This window comes from Erpetoichthys calabaricus, chromosome 6, assembly GCF_900747795.2.
Source record: "Erpetoichthys calabaricus chromosome 6, fErpCal1.3, whole genome shotgun sequence".
In the NCBI taxonomy this organism is placed as follows: Eukaryota; Metazoa; Chordata; class Cladistia; order Polypteriformes; family Polypteridae; genus Erpetoichthys; species Erpetoichthys calabaricus.
In genome coordinates, this window is record NC_041399.2 from 187,244,965 (window position 1) to 187,259,628 (window position 14,664).

The 14,664-nt window shown below is 37.1% G+C and overlaps 1 protein-coding gene across 1 annotated transcript in view; it reads left to right on the forward strand.

The window, feature by feature from the left end:
* The window catches only part of tmie (transmembrane inner ear), a 110,790-nt gene that overhangs the window by 64,007 nt on the left and 32,119 nt on the right, over window positions 1–14,664 (forward strand). The window contains exon 3 of the mRNA XM_028803302.2: window positions 8,968–9,117. Within this exon, the coding sequence (XP_028659135.2) occupies window positions 8,968–9,117 (150 nt within the window). The remainder of the gene's footprint in view (window positions 1–8,967; window positions 9,118–14,664) is intronic.

Genomic DNA, 14,664 nt, shown 5'->3' on the forward strand with positions numbered 1-14,664 from the left:
ATGGTTAGTACTGCACAATGGGGTGGGAATATGGAGCCAGTTTCATACATTTTAATGTGTTCACGAAAATTTGTTTTTAATTGTAAAAAAAATATATATTTTGTCCGACTTCTGGCTATTTCCTGAATCATGCAATGTATGTGTAAGGCTACAGCATGTTAGGGGAAATTAAACAATAATGTTATACCTAATGAAGACTTTTCTTCAAATTATGAAGCAGGCTAGGGCTTCTAAATGTTCAGTTGACTTGGGTACAAAAAAATTTCTCCAAAACTCTAGGTCAAGAGAATTATGTTCATAAGAATTACTAATGTATACTTTGGAATCACTTGAGTTTTTGTCACCTGGAGCCTCCTAACCCATTTATACAAGAAACCCCCAATATATGATCTACCGTCTGACTCATCTTGATGTCTAGTTATGCACGGCATCAAGTTTTTTGGGGTTCCCTCCTAGTTTTTTGTCCCTCTTGTCACAAATACCTGGTTTTTAGACCAAAAGTAGGGATCAGTAATATTGGCATGTGGAGTGTTGCTGATCATCCATCCATCCATTTTCCAACCCGCTGAATCCGAACACAGGGTCACGGGGGTCTGCTGGAGCCAATCCCAGCCAACACAGGGCACAAGGCAGGAACCAATCCCAGGCAGGGTGCCAACCCACCGCAGAACACACACAAACACACCCACACACCAAGCACACACTAGGGCCAATTTAGAATCGCCAATCCACCTAACCTGCATGTCTTTGGACTGTGGGAGGAAACCGGAGCGCCCGGAGGAAACCCACACAGACAAGGGGAGAACATGCAAACTCCACGCAGGGAGGACCCGGTCTCCCAACTGCGAGGCAGCAGCACTACCCACTTCGCCACCGTGCCGCCTATGATAATAATAATAATATGATAATATTTTTGATATCTGATTCCTTACCAGTAGTCCTAGTTCTCTAAGAGCCACTCCTAGAAGGTTAAAAATGACAAATTTCATACAAAATCACATGTGTATGGTTTACAAGGTCACCGATTACAAAAATATTTTTGATTCTTAATTTGGGATTTAGCCTTCTATGGACCTTTATCAGTTGGTGAAAAATGAAAAATTCCTATTACAATAAAGAATACAGTATGTGGACTTTAAACATTTAAATTGAAGCACACATTGTAATATTTCAAATGTCTGACACAACTATTCTTGCTTATTATGCACTAATACCTCATGAAGTAAATCATTACATTTCTAATAAGCATTCTGAAGTAGGGAGCCCTACACTAATTCAGACTCCCTTAGCATTTTTCCCACTTTTGACATATGCATATTATTTTCTATCTTATAAGTTTCTAATTATGAAAATAATATTTTCACAGTTTGGCTCCAGAAGACTCCTGTGACCCTGCAGTTAGGATATAGCGGGTTGGATGGATGGATATTTTCACAGAGAACACTGTTTGTAAAAATGCATGCAAACTAACACTGGCTTTTCTTAGAGGACTATCACAATTTGTTACCTAACATACCATCTATCTATACTTTATTAAAACCATCTATATTTCCACACATTCATCCATCCATTCTGGAATATGAGATTTCTATACTTCCCCTTCCAAACAGGATGCCAGAATTATGAACATGTACAATCTAAGAACATGATTCATATAAAAAACTAAAATATGAAGGTACGCCAATAATCGTCCACATTTCTGTGATTATTTCATTTGGGTTGGCTGTACAGTTTTCCCCACACACTTGCGGAAACATGGTGTGTCTGTGGTCACAGTAATAAGGTTTGTCTTTGATCAGTCAGTTTCTCTTCTTCTTTTCTAGGAGTAAATATGGATGCTCTACTGTCTATTTGCATCAAAGAACAGTGGTGACCTTTTATGGCCTGAAGGTTTACCGGGGTTCAAAATCCTCATCGGTTATTCAGAATCATGATATGGCCTTGGTCAATGTTGGCACCAGTAGTGGAGGTGGACAGGCGTCCCACTTTTTTTCATGCTTAACACTTGTCATACCATTTTTGAACTTCTTAATCTATTTATCAACACTGCCCCATGGTAAAGCACTGTCTCCATATTATGCAGAAAGCCTTCTTTGGATTCCAACCACTGGTACACCTTCAACCCTTAAAAAGAAGATGATTGTGTGCTACTCTTCACTGGTACAAACAGACAGTATAGCAGATATGTTTTTTACCTAGAAAACAGTGAGAAACTGACTGATGACCACATACACACCATGTTTCACAAAATTATCACAAAAGTGCAAATAAGTATTGATTTACTCTCAAATATATATATGTCTGAGATATGTCTGAACACACGCTAAGGAGAAGCGGTCGGATCACCTGCTGGCTTCCTGCTGCTGACAAGCTGCGTTTTCTGCTTGTTCCTTGTCATTGTTTTAAGAGCTGGGAGCACATGATGTCTGTCTGACAAAAGCATTCCAACAACTGCTTGGTTACATGTCCATGAACTTGTTTTAAATGTTGTCTCACTGCCTTGTCTCGCGGGACGTTAAAGTGTCTCTCGCGGGACGTCAAATTTTTCAATCTCTTGGCACCAAGTCTCACGTTTAAGGTCCCCGCGAGACGCTCCGTGGCCAATCTCTTTCATCTCGCGGGTCTTTAAAGTGTCTTCCGAGAAGATCACGTCTCGTCTCCCTGGTCTCCATTCCACCAAGATTTTTTTTTTATAAAAGATTATATATATATATATATATATGTCGTGTCATTGTCTAATCCCCTTTATGCAGACCAGGGTTACGGGGTATGATGGAGCCTGTATAGGGAGCAAAACAGGAACAAACCCTGAACAAAGGTGCCAGTCCATTACAAGGTGAACACTCCAAACCCACATACGTGGGCCAATTTAGCACCACCAATTCACCTAACCTGTATGTCTTTGGATGGTGGGAGGAAACCGTAGCAACCCAAGAAAACTCACACATTCAAATTCCATGTAGGGAGGACCCAGGACATCAGGTTGGCTTTTATTTTCAAGTGGTCCTTCATGCCCCATCACATCCATTGTAAAGTATTAGTGTGGTCAAGATATTTTTTTAAATATATAGAAAATGCTGAGCATTGGAATACAATTTTGTGTGGCATATGCATACATTGTGTTTATGGAGAAATACCTTGGACTTGAAAAATACCAAACATATCCTTCAACTCTGAATGATACAGGAGATCTTTGCAGGTAGAAATCCAAGAAGTAATTTCCACACAAGCTGTTACCACATAACAGTACAACAATGTAATAGTTAATAATTTACATATGTTGAGTTTAGATATAGTGCTACAGAAAACGTTTCAACCTAGTCTTAAGATGTCTTTCTTGTTCATGAATGCTTTAATTATAATGCCGCTTTCCTCACATTTACAATTAAGAAACATAGATCTTAGTCTAGTTGGAAAAGTACACTGATAAGTTCTAAAAGTCATTCATTTTTCTAAATATACAAATTCATAATGACAGATTTTGCAGAGTGAGTTTCTGTTCTGTGAGCTCATTAAACTGACAGCATAAGAACAAGTGAAAGCAGAACATCTTCTCTAAATTTGCCTTCATGGCTTGAAGCACAGGCAGAGTATGATTTCCTCTTGAACATCTCATTACTGATCGTTACTTGCTATTTTAATAATGTTATAACTTCAAAATGGATAAAAATCTAAACTGTGCCCTACTATTTTTATGCCATTTAAAGTACATGCTATATTAAAACCTGACAAGCTTCAACTTAAATTTGTAGGTAATTCAACTCTGTAGCTTTCAAGTGTATTTTTCAGTGCTTTTATACTCATTCCTGACTTAATGTAGCCTGTTTCTCTTTTCTAGGATTTGGAAATTGTATAACAAGTTTGACACTTTTAGTGTCACTCCTGCATATTATAGGAATTAATTAAGAATTTATTTATAACAAAAAGGTTGAGCCTAACATTACACATTCATTGAATATGGGGGAGTTAAATCCTTTAGTTGGCATGTCATATTTTTAGGAGATGGTTATATTTTATGTGACAGCATCCTTCACATCCACATAAATATATGAAAGTGGAAAGGCCCACCAAGGCTGATTCAATGACTGGGCTTATTATAATATTATGAGAGAATATGGTGTAATGTGCCATGCTATCTTTTCCCTTAGTAGCTGATAGTCCAGATGGCAACACTGGCAGTTGTTTCACAACATGACATCTCTGAGGTGTTCCATGAAGTTTAGATCAGAGCGTAATGATAAAGACAGATGGTATTGAATGATAAGAAGAATACCCTCAGAAAATATATTATCCTGCATATCTGTCTTCATTCACATCCATATTAAATTTTCCCAAAAGCAAAAAGAAAGCTCCTTTGAACATTGTGAGGGGAAGACTGCGTATACTGAACAATTCTTCTAATTCAATAATGTATGCATTGTTTTCCAAAATTACTTCTTCTCAATTTCTATTTACTTGTCTTAATACATTATTCTATTCTAAACATGCCAAGTGTAAGTAAAAAGCATTTTCTAATAATAATGTAAATTCTACAGCTGGTGTCTGATGTACGTGTTCTGATTAAACATTATTTTCAAGTACCTCTGCTGGCCTTAGGTCTTCTCTTAGTTACCTTAATTTCCCCCTCGAGAACGCCGACTGTATTAACTCTGCCCTAAGGCTGGAAGGCCCTCGGTCTAATGCAATTATAGAGATAAATACTGCACATATTGCTCAAGGTGAAAAAACATAACAAGTGCATTGTGATGTAAAGTTCAATTAGCACTTGCCCTCTGTACAATGTACTGGAGTTTATAACACTTCATTCATATCTGTTTTGTATTGTTTTTAAGTGGTTACTTAAATTAATAAGTGATAGACAAATTAGTTACATTCAGCAGATGGCAGACACTAAATCAGATTAGCAGACAATCACAATCAATACATCGAGACCTGGACAGATCATATACTTGCACCAAAAATATATATATGTACTTTTAAAAAATAAAATGTTAGAAGGTTTATAGATCAGTACCTGTTATTGCCTATTTAAATATTTCCTGGATTTGGGAACCTTTTCTTCTTCACTCCTTACTCACTCCACGCATTGCCACGAAACCTTTTCAAAGACACCCACCAGCGAGTTTTTTTTCCTCATATGTAACTTTCCTTCCCCATTACATTTTTTGAGTTTACCATCTGAATATCATTGTCCCTCTTAGTGTCTTATCATACACATTAATCATAGCATTAGAGAGTGACAACTAGCAATAAGGGAAACAAGCAAATTGTGATTCCTATACAGTTTTGAGTTACTGACACTAAAATTTGTTTCACAGACATTTTTACAATTGTGAGACAAGGAACTCATTAAAAAGAGCTTTTTTTGTGGTTTTAGAGGTTTTTCTGAGGTGGAAAACATGGAATATTTTTTGTACATGTCACCAGTAGCTCAGCAAACCTTTGGCCATCTTAAACAATTGTTCACCCATGCTACCATTCTTCACCACCCTGATCCTTCACTTTGGTTTTTGGTTGAAATAGATGCTTCAAGTATTTTGGTAGGGAATATCCTAACACAAGAATTACCTTATACATACCAAAATAATCCCCTCAGTTAGCCCTTTTCATACTTGGGTGGTGTCGCTGTTGGGTTAACTCTCTTCTGACTATCCTAAACAATAGTAAAAACACAAAAAAATGAGGTTATGTAGTGTACCTCTGTGTTTAAATTTTAAACAAAACATCCTTGCCTGAGTTTCAACATCTTTCATACCGATGAGACATTGAGAAGAAAACAGATCCAAACAATCAAAAGAGATACAGGACCAAATGTTTTATGTGCCATGGCAACATTTTTGTTAGTAGCTGGCACTTTATATCTGATAAGTACATACATTTAACATGCTGCCTTAAGACTGGTGCTATGGCTTTTTTACTGAAGCAACTTTGGTGTCATAGTGACACAGGAATTGCCTTTTAAAGAGCAAATGCTTGTCTTGGAGTTAAAATGTGGGAGTTATGCTCATAGGAAACCGCACAGCTGGTCCCTTCTCAATGGAAATGGACCTGCTCCGAGTCAATATGTGCAACTCAACATTATGGCAATGTGATTAATTTTTTTTTTTCTGACTAACAATATGAAACATACAGTAAGTTTAAATGCTTTTCGTCCAAGCATTTTATGGCAGGAACATAACAATTCATACAAAAATCATGAAAAATCTTTTGAAAACAATATGAAGATAAACGGTCACTAGGTAAACATAGATAAAAGATATATATTTTATAAGAGTATGTAAAATTTACCTTATTTATTCTGCATTATAATACACTAACATCTGTCGTAACAGAACAAGCTATCGTTATATAAAAAAAAACATTAGTTGAAAATGTTAGTTTACTGATATAAGTAAACAAATGTACCTTGTTTATTGTAAAATAATTTACTTCAAAAACATTTTATATTCTTTATCCAATTCTGAAATGTTTGTTATGTAATGCTTTTCAACAATACATATTAATTATGTCAATCGATCTGCATATTTCCATCTACGTAATATCAGCCGTTTATATCCATCACTTTCAGCTACCAGCACTGCTATTCTTGTTCATGCTCTGGTTACATGTCGTAATTGATTATTGTAATTCTATCCTTTCTGGTCTTCCTCACAAACTCCAATTGGTTCAGAATGCTGCAGCTCATATTATTACCAGAACCCCTTCCACTTAACACATTACTCCTGTCCTTCATTAGCTTCACTGGCTCCCTATTAAATATCGCATTGATTTTAAGATTCTGCTTATTACTTACAAGACCCTTCAAAAATCAGGCACCTCCTTATCTTTCTGATCTTCTTCACATCTCCATTCGTTCTCATATCCTTAGATCTTCTTCCTGTATCAATTTTATTATACCTCTTGCTCGCTTGAGCTTTCAGTCAAGTAGCCCCTCACCTGTTGGACTCCCTCCCACAAGATATTCGTAATATCGACCCTCTTCCTACCTTTAAATTTCAACTTAAAACACATCTTTTTAAGCTAGCTTGTTCTGTCTGATAATTTTGGCTGACAAAATTTAAATTTAATTTTATTATTGTATTTATTCTGGTTTTATTGTACTGTAATACTTTATTAATTTTATATTGTGACTGTTGTTATTAATGTGCTCTGTAAGGTGTCCTTGTGTGCCTTGAAAGGCGCCTATAAAAAAAATAAATTATTATTATTACTTCCTGCACTGCAAAAAATCCATTGTTGGAACAGGAAGTAGAGAAGCGGAATAAAGATGGTCAATCCTAGCAAACTACAGTAGATGGAAGCAGATTTACTTCTTATTATATCACTTCCAGATTTAGCAAAAATATTAATTGGTTTAATTAACTTATACTGAACAAAACTCTGATGTAGGAGACTCTGCATTACTTGCTATTAAACTAGCTACAGAAAAATGGCAAAATTATATCATTTATGATTTTTTCATTAACCTGTAAAAATGTATTTATCCTAAATGGCTAAATGATTGAATTCTAAACAAGCCTGTTGTTGTTTTTCTTAGTAGATTTAATTTTGCAATCTTAAATAGACATGGAGACAAAAATGGTAGGCATATGCCTCATCTTGCATCAAGCCCTCATATCTCCAGAAAATATTTTGCCTCCGGAGCATATTTTTGGCTATGCCAATGGAAAGCAAACTTTCCACAGTCTGCTAATGTATCTGCATCCACTGAAAAACTTTATGCCACCCTGCAGTTTACAAAAGAAGACTCGACATGGGGTGACCAGTCCAGAATGTGTGGACACCCTAGGATAAAAACAAACCACAGAACTTATCCAAAGATATTTTTCATGCCACAACCTGTTCCATCATATTCAGAAATATCTGTGAAGTTTGTATTTGGGCTAAACCTACACAGGATTTGCCAGTTTAATAAAACTCTTTACTGTTTAATCGACACCCAGGGGATTCATTAGTACAGATTTTATCACAGATCTCTGAGCATTTCATCATTTTGGTGATTGTTGATCACTTTAAAAAAATTGCTCACTTTACCAACTTAAAAAGGGTTTCTTTGGCTAAGGAATTAGCAAACCGTTTACCTCTAACATTTTTCAATTTTAAGAATTTCCATCCTTACTTATTTCTGAAAGAGTTCTTCAGTTTGTATTTTGCTTTTGCAGCAAGGTTAGCTGCTTGTTACACCATAATTTTCGCTATTATCTATAGCTGACCAGACAGAAAAAAAAGTTAACAGGTACTTACAGAAATGTCCCTGTTGCACTATAAATATTTCACAAAATGACTGGCTGACATTATTACCATTGGGGTAGTTTGCTTGAAAAGTCCTGTATCAATTAACAATTAAAATGTCAATTCAGCTTAATTAGACTTTTACTTCTTTGTAGCACAACACGCTTCATGAGGGTAGGGGTCACATATTATATATCTTTAGGGAGCACTGAGTGTAATGCCAGTTATTAAAGCCATACTTGTTTCACTTGAATCGCTTTTTTGATTATTACAAACAAAAGCACAACATGATCATCTAAAAAAATGTATTTCTGCTTGACACATCTCAGGTCTGTTGTCTAAAGGTAATCTGCAGGCGTATCGTATCACTGACTCTTCAGAGAATCAGCTAATTTATTTCTTGTGTCTTGGTCTTGACTCAGTTTGCTATCATGCGGTCTTGGTCTTCACTTGCTCTTGACCCTTCATTAAACTAGGTCTTGACTAGTTATGTTCTTGGACTTGGCAAAGAAGTCTTGACTACAGCACTGTATGAAGTAAAAAATGAAAATTGATTGCCTGGCGTGTTGTTCTCTCAAGTGCTGACCGCTACCGTGCATCTAGTGCTGCCAGGATACTCCATCAGCCCCCTTTAACTCTGAGTTAGAGTAATTGGTTTTAAAAATGTAATTATGTATGTCAGTTACCAATAAATGAAGGACTGATTAAGAAGAACTGTGTCATTTTTTTCTTTAGTAATCACCTTATGTTGCATCTTCAAATGTCGAATTCCAAGGACGAAAAAAGAAATTGAAGCCCGATATGCACAAAGACAAGCAGCTAAAAAATATGCCAGCAAGCTGGACACAGTGCCTCCACTTGATGAACTGACTGAGATACCTGGAGGTAAGGTGTCCTTTTTTAACTGAATTAAAATATTATAAAAAAACACAGTCATATTTTACTTGTCCTTACTCATCAAACACTTGTCAGGGCAATGATTCACTTTGTACTATAGTAGAGAAAGGAAAAATTAAATAAAAGTACAGAAAGAAAACTCACAGTGTCTGAAACTAAAGTCTCCATTTACAAGATATAGATAGATAAATCTTTATTGTCATTGTCACTTTTACAAAGGAACAACGAAATTGAAGGTGCAGTCGACTCAGTGTGAGGCACTGAGTCAGTGTGGAAGCAAACTTTCTGTGTGGTATTAGCAGTGGTGTTTTGGGATTGAACCATAAACACTGGTCTGACTCAATAAAAATGGCCAAAACACAAATATCAATAACAAAAATGGTGTAAGACTTCTCAAAGTAAAGTGTTGTAGCCCTCTGTGTGAAGTGACTGCCTAGTATTTATGCTATTCACAAGGCCGCCAGTCTTATCAACATTCAATAATACGTGTTTAATTAACCTTTTATGTTTGTTTTTGTCTTTATGTGTACAAATTTCTATCCCTATTTCTTACTGTTTTCACTGTTATTTCTGTAATAAGCCAGAAATACATTAGTATCCAACTAAAGGCGTTATTACTTTGTCCTGATGTTTTTTCAATCTTAAATTGATGTTGTTTACAATTTTTTTTACTGTTCTGTGTGGTTTTTAATGAGTATTGCCATTTTGGTTATACTCAGTGTGATGCTGTGTGGCATGCAGAACTTTTGTAGCAGCACAGTTGACTGTAAAAATGTCCATACTTTGACCACTTGAAGTAAAGATGCTATTAGATAGATAGATAGATAGATAGATAGATAGATAGATAGATAGATAGATAGATAGATAGATAGATAGATAGATAGATAGATAGATAGATAGATACTTTATTAATCCCAATGGGAAATTCACATTAGAGAACAATGCTTAAACAACACTAAGAAAAACAACAATTACGGAAAGAAAATCAAGTTTTCACCTCTGGTTTGTTTCAGTCCTATCAATGTAGCAAGAGATATATACAGTCATGTCTGCGTGTCATGAACAGCCCTGTTCACAAACAAATGGGTTCACGCCCAAAAATTTTGTAAAAAAATTGCCGTGGTTAATGAACAAATTTTGGTTGATGAGCAAAATCCCCGCTAGCCAAGCATCATGTTTTCGGTCGCCGTCAGTCGTGCGCACAGTACTGTACATACGAGTTCTTACTGTACATTAATGAAAAACAGATGACTGGTGATAGATGACTGGCAATGATCTGCGAGAAAGCAAGACAATTGTACAGTGATTTGAAGGATAAGACCCCCAGTACAAGTGTTGAACTTGAAGAGTTTAAAGCAAGTAGGGGGTGGTTTGAAAATTTCAAGTGGCATTCATAGCGTGGTGAGGCATGGTGAGGCTGTGAGTTCAGACAAGGCATCTGCAAAAGAGTTTGTGAAAACATTCGGCAAGTTTGTGGATGAGGAAGGGTATCGTCCAAGTCAAGTGTTTATTTGTGACAACACAGGCTTGTTTTGGAAGAAGAGGACATACATCACACAGAAGGAGAAGGCATTGCTTGACCACAAATCAATGAAGGACAGGCTCACCCTTTTGTTGTGTGCGAATGCCAGCGAGGACTTAAGAGTGAAGCCGATGCTCGTCTATCACTCTGAAAATCCACGCATTTCTTTATTTTTATTATTTTGCATTATTAAGGCTTTTTATCTAATGTCTTTTTTCAGATTTTTTACTATAAAAAAACAAAAAATGATGAAAAAAATAGGGTTAGGTGGGCTTGGAAACCAATTAATTACATTTCAATACCGTCTTTTTCCGAAATTAAGACATCCCCCGAAAATAAGCCCTATCGAGATTTTCGGAACTTTTTGTAATATAAGCCCTCCCCCGAAAATAAGCCCTAGTTAAAATAATGTGAAAAAAAGAATTCGTTAAAAAATGCTGTTGATTTATTAAGTATGTTTAGCTTCCCTAATACTCGTATTTCAGAGAAATGTTTGAAATAAAATATTCTGAGAAATTCATTGTTTACCTCTACAGTTCGTTTCAAATTAATTCTTGGAATTTATCTTAAAAATACAACATAAGGCAGCATGAATACATAAATATTGTGTCCGCTCTGCTCTGCTGTGTTGTACTGCGTCGCGCGTATCGCAGAGTATGGTCGAATGAGGTGGGGAGGGGGTGGAGGGGGGGCATGCATATGCGGAATGCGACGGAACGCGTCGTTGGCGCACACTATAAATAATTGTTCGTTAAGGCAGCAGTCTACATTGAGCGACAGTGCAGATACAGTGTTTGTTCATTTCAGTCTTGTAAGTCTGATTATTTCCTCATACGTAATTTTATTTTTTATAAAGTGAATAATTTTTAACCGCAGTTAAAATGAGTACAAAACGAAAGAGCTATTCCGTCGAGTACAAAAAGGGAATTGTGGAAGACTCCAGGGGTGTAAATCTTGATTTATGACGATGTTCCAGAAGAAGATGACATGACTGTAATTGAATCAATTTTAATTTCTGTATTCTGTGTAAAATAAATAAATATTAAATAAAAATATATAAATATACTTTTATTTTTGTCCTCCCCCGAAAATAAGCCCTAGTGCGTATTTTGGACCAAAAAAGAAAGTAAGACAGTGTCTTATTTTCGGAAAAAGACGGTACATTTTTATGGGAACAATTGCTTTGGACTACGAACAAATTGGTTCAGGAACAGATTGTGTTCGTGAACCACAGGTACCGCTGTATGTATAAAACAACTGTGGTGTACTGACATGATGTTTCTGACTATTTTTTATGCTATTAGAGACCAATTCTCAAACAACACTAAGAAAAACAACAATTACAGAAGGAAAATTGTGTTTTCACTTCTGGTTTGTTTCAATCCTATTAACGTAACGAGATATATATATATATATATTGTGGAAAGCAGCACGGACACAGACAGACGGACATCGGTGGTTCACCCACAATATGTTTATTTACAAAGTCCATTATTTACAGTGCACACACAACCCCCTAAACTCCCCCAAAAGTCCAGGCCTCACAAATTCCTCACTCTTCAGGCCGCCTCCTTTTCTCCTCCAAGACCTTGTCTTCCTAAGCTCCCGACTCCAGCCATCGAATGGAGGGAGGCGGCCCCTTTTATAATCACCCGGATGTGCTCCAGGTGCCTCCCGACAATCCTCAGCCGGCACTCCCCAGTGTGGCAGAAGTACCGGCTGCGCACCCGGAAGCACTCCGGGTGTCACTGGTCTTCTTCCCCCCAGCACTTCCGGGTGTGGCGGAAGTGCTGAGTGCCAGGGCTTCAAAGGCATTTGGGCCTCCCCTAGCGGGGACCACGGGCCCCTATAGGGTTGAGCTTCTAAGCTCAGTTCCCGTGGTCCCTAAAGCCACCAGGGCGGTCACCCCCACGTGGTCTGGGGGAGGCATAAGCCCTCCTCCAGGGTATCCCAGCTGGGTACCACCCCCAGCCACCTGTGACAATATATATACAGTGATACCTTGAGATATGAGTTTAATTCGTTCCGTGACCAAGCTCGTAAGTCAAAATGCTTGTATCTCAAATCAATTTTCCCCATTGAAATTAATTGAAATGAGATTACTTCGTGCTAGCCCCCAAAAAAACACCCCAATTTTTTGTTAAATGTTTTCAACATAAGAAAAATGTATTTATAATGAACAAATATTGTATACAAACAAAATAAAACCTAATACATAACAGAGAATCTAAAGAAATAAACAGATGTTGGCGAAGGCGATTAGCGTATTGTAATTTTTTTTTCTTTCACTTCACTTTTGCTTAACTTAATTTTCTTCTCCACTAGTTTTTTTATTTTTGCCACGCTTTCGTCACTTTCATTCTCAGGGCGTTTCAATAGAAACCTGTCCAAGGAGCTTTGTTTAATCCTCCCTTTTATGAGTTAGGCAAGTGTCATTAAATAGCTCCACTGCACGATCAGTTGTAACTTTTTCAGGGTGTTTCTTTTCTTTAAAGTTCGAAACTTTTCCCACATTGCAAACACTTCCTTTATCTCACTTTAAGAGATAACCTCTTGCTGCGTCTGTAGTTCTGTCAACTCCTCCATCATCAGTTCCTCAGAATGCTCTTTGATGGCTTGTATTTTGAATTTTGGCTCGTAACTCAAGGCAAAAAAATTGACCTAGTGACAGCTCGATTCTCAAAAAACTCATACCTTGGGGCACTTGTATCCCAAGGTACCACTATATATATACAGTGATCCCTCGCTATATCGCGCTTCGCCTTTCGCAGCTTCACTCTATCGCAGATTTTATATGTAAGCATATTTAAATATATATCGCGGTTTTTTTGCTGGTTCGCGGATTTCTGCAGACAATGGGTCTTTTAATTTCTGGTACATGCTTCCTCAGTTGCTTTGCCCAGTTGATTTCATACAAGGGACGCTATTGGCAGATGGCTGAGAAGCTACCCAACTTACTTTTCTCTGTCTCTCTTGCGCTGACTTTCTCTGATCCTGACGTAGGGGGTGTGAGCAGGGGGGCTGTTCGCACACCTAGACGATACGGACGCTCGTCTAAAAATGCTGAAAGATTATCTTCACGTTGGCTACCTTCTGTGCAGCTGCTTCGTGAAGCGACATGCTGCACGGTGCTTCGCATACTTAAAAGCACGAAGGGCACGTATTGATTTTTTTTATCTGTCTCTTTCTCTCTCTCTCTCTGCTCCTGATGGAGGGGGTGTGAGCTGCCGCCTTCAACAGCTTTGTGCCGCGGTGCTTCGCATACTTAAAAGCCAAACAGTCCTATTGATTTGTTTGCTCCTTTGAAGAGGAAGATATGTTTGCATTCTTTTAATTGTGAGACTGAACTGTCATCTCTGTCTTGTCATGGAGCACAGTTTAAACTTTTGAAAAAGAGACAAATGTTTGTTTGCAGTGTTTGAATAACGTTCCTGTCTCTCTACAACCTCCTGTGTTTCTGCGCAAATCTGTGACCCAAGCATGACAATATAAAAATAACCATATAAACATATGGTTTCTACTTCGCGGATTTTCTTATTTCGTGGGTGGCTCTGGAACGCAACCCCCGCGATGGAGGAGGGATTACTGTATATATATATATAAAATGGTTTTAGTGTACAAACTTGATGTTTCCGACTATTTTTATGCCTTCTCTAAAATGGTCCTTTGCAATGTCTGCTATATATTTTTGTTTACTGGGACATCCAACTTATGCTGTTGAACATGTTAAAGGAATGCTCCATCCAAAACATTATATATTTTTTATATGTGTTTCCTACCCTTTGTTTTTTGTAACAGTGATCAAGAAAAATGTATCTATTTAAAATCAGTGCATATTATAAACAGGAAATACAAATCACATGGTATTGCATTTCAGACCTGAAGATCCACCTGTCCTCCTCATTCATTGATCAAGATTCATATGTCTGTTTATGTGTACTGATTTTTCTGGAAGCATTTATTTAACAATATTTAGCAAAAATAATTAGAGTTTAACTCAGATTTACACCTTT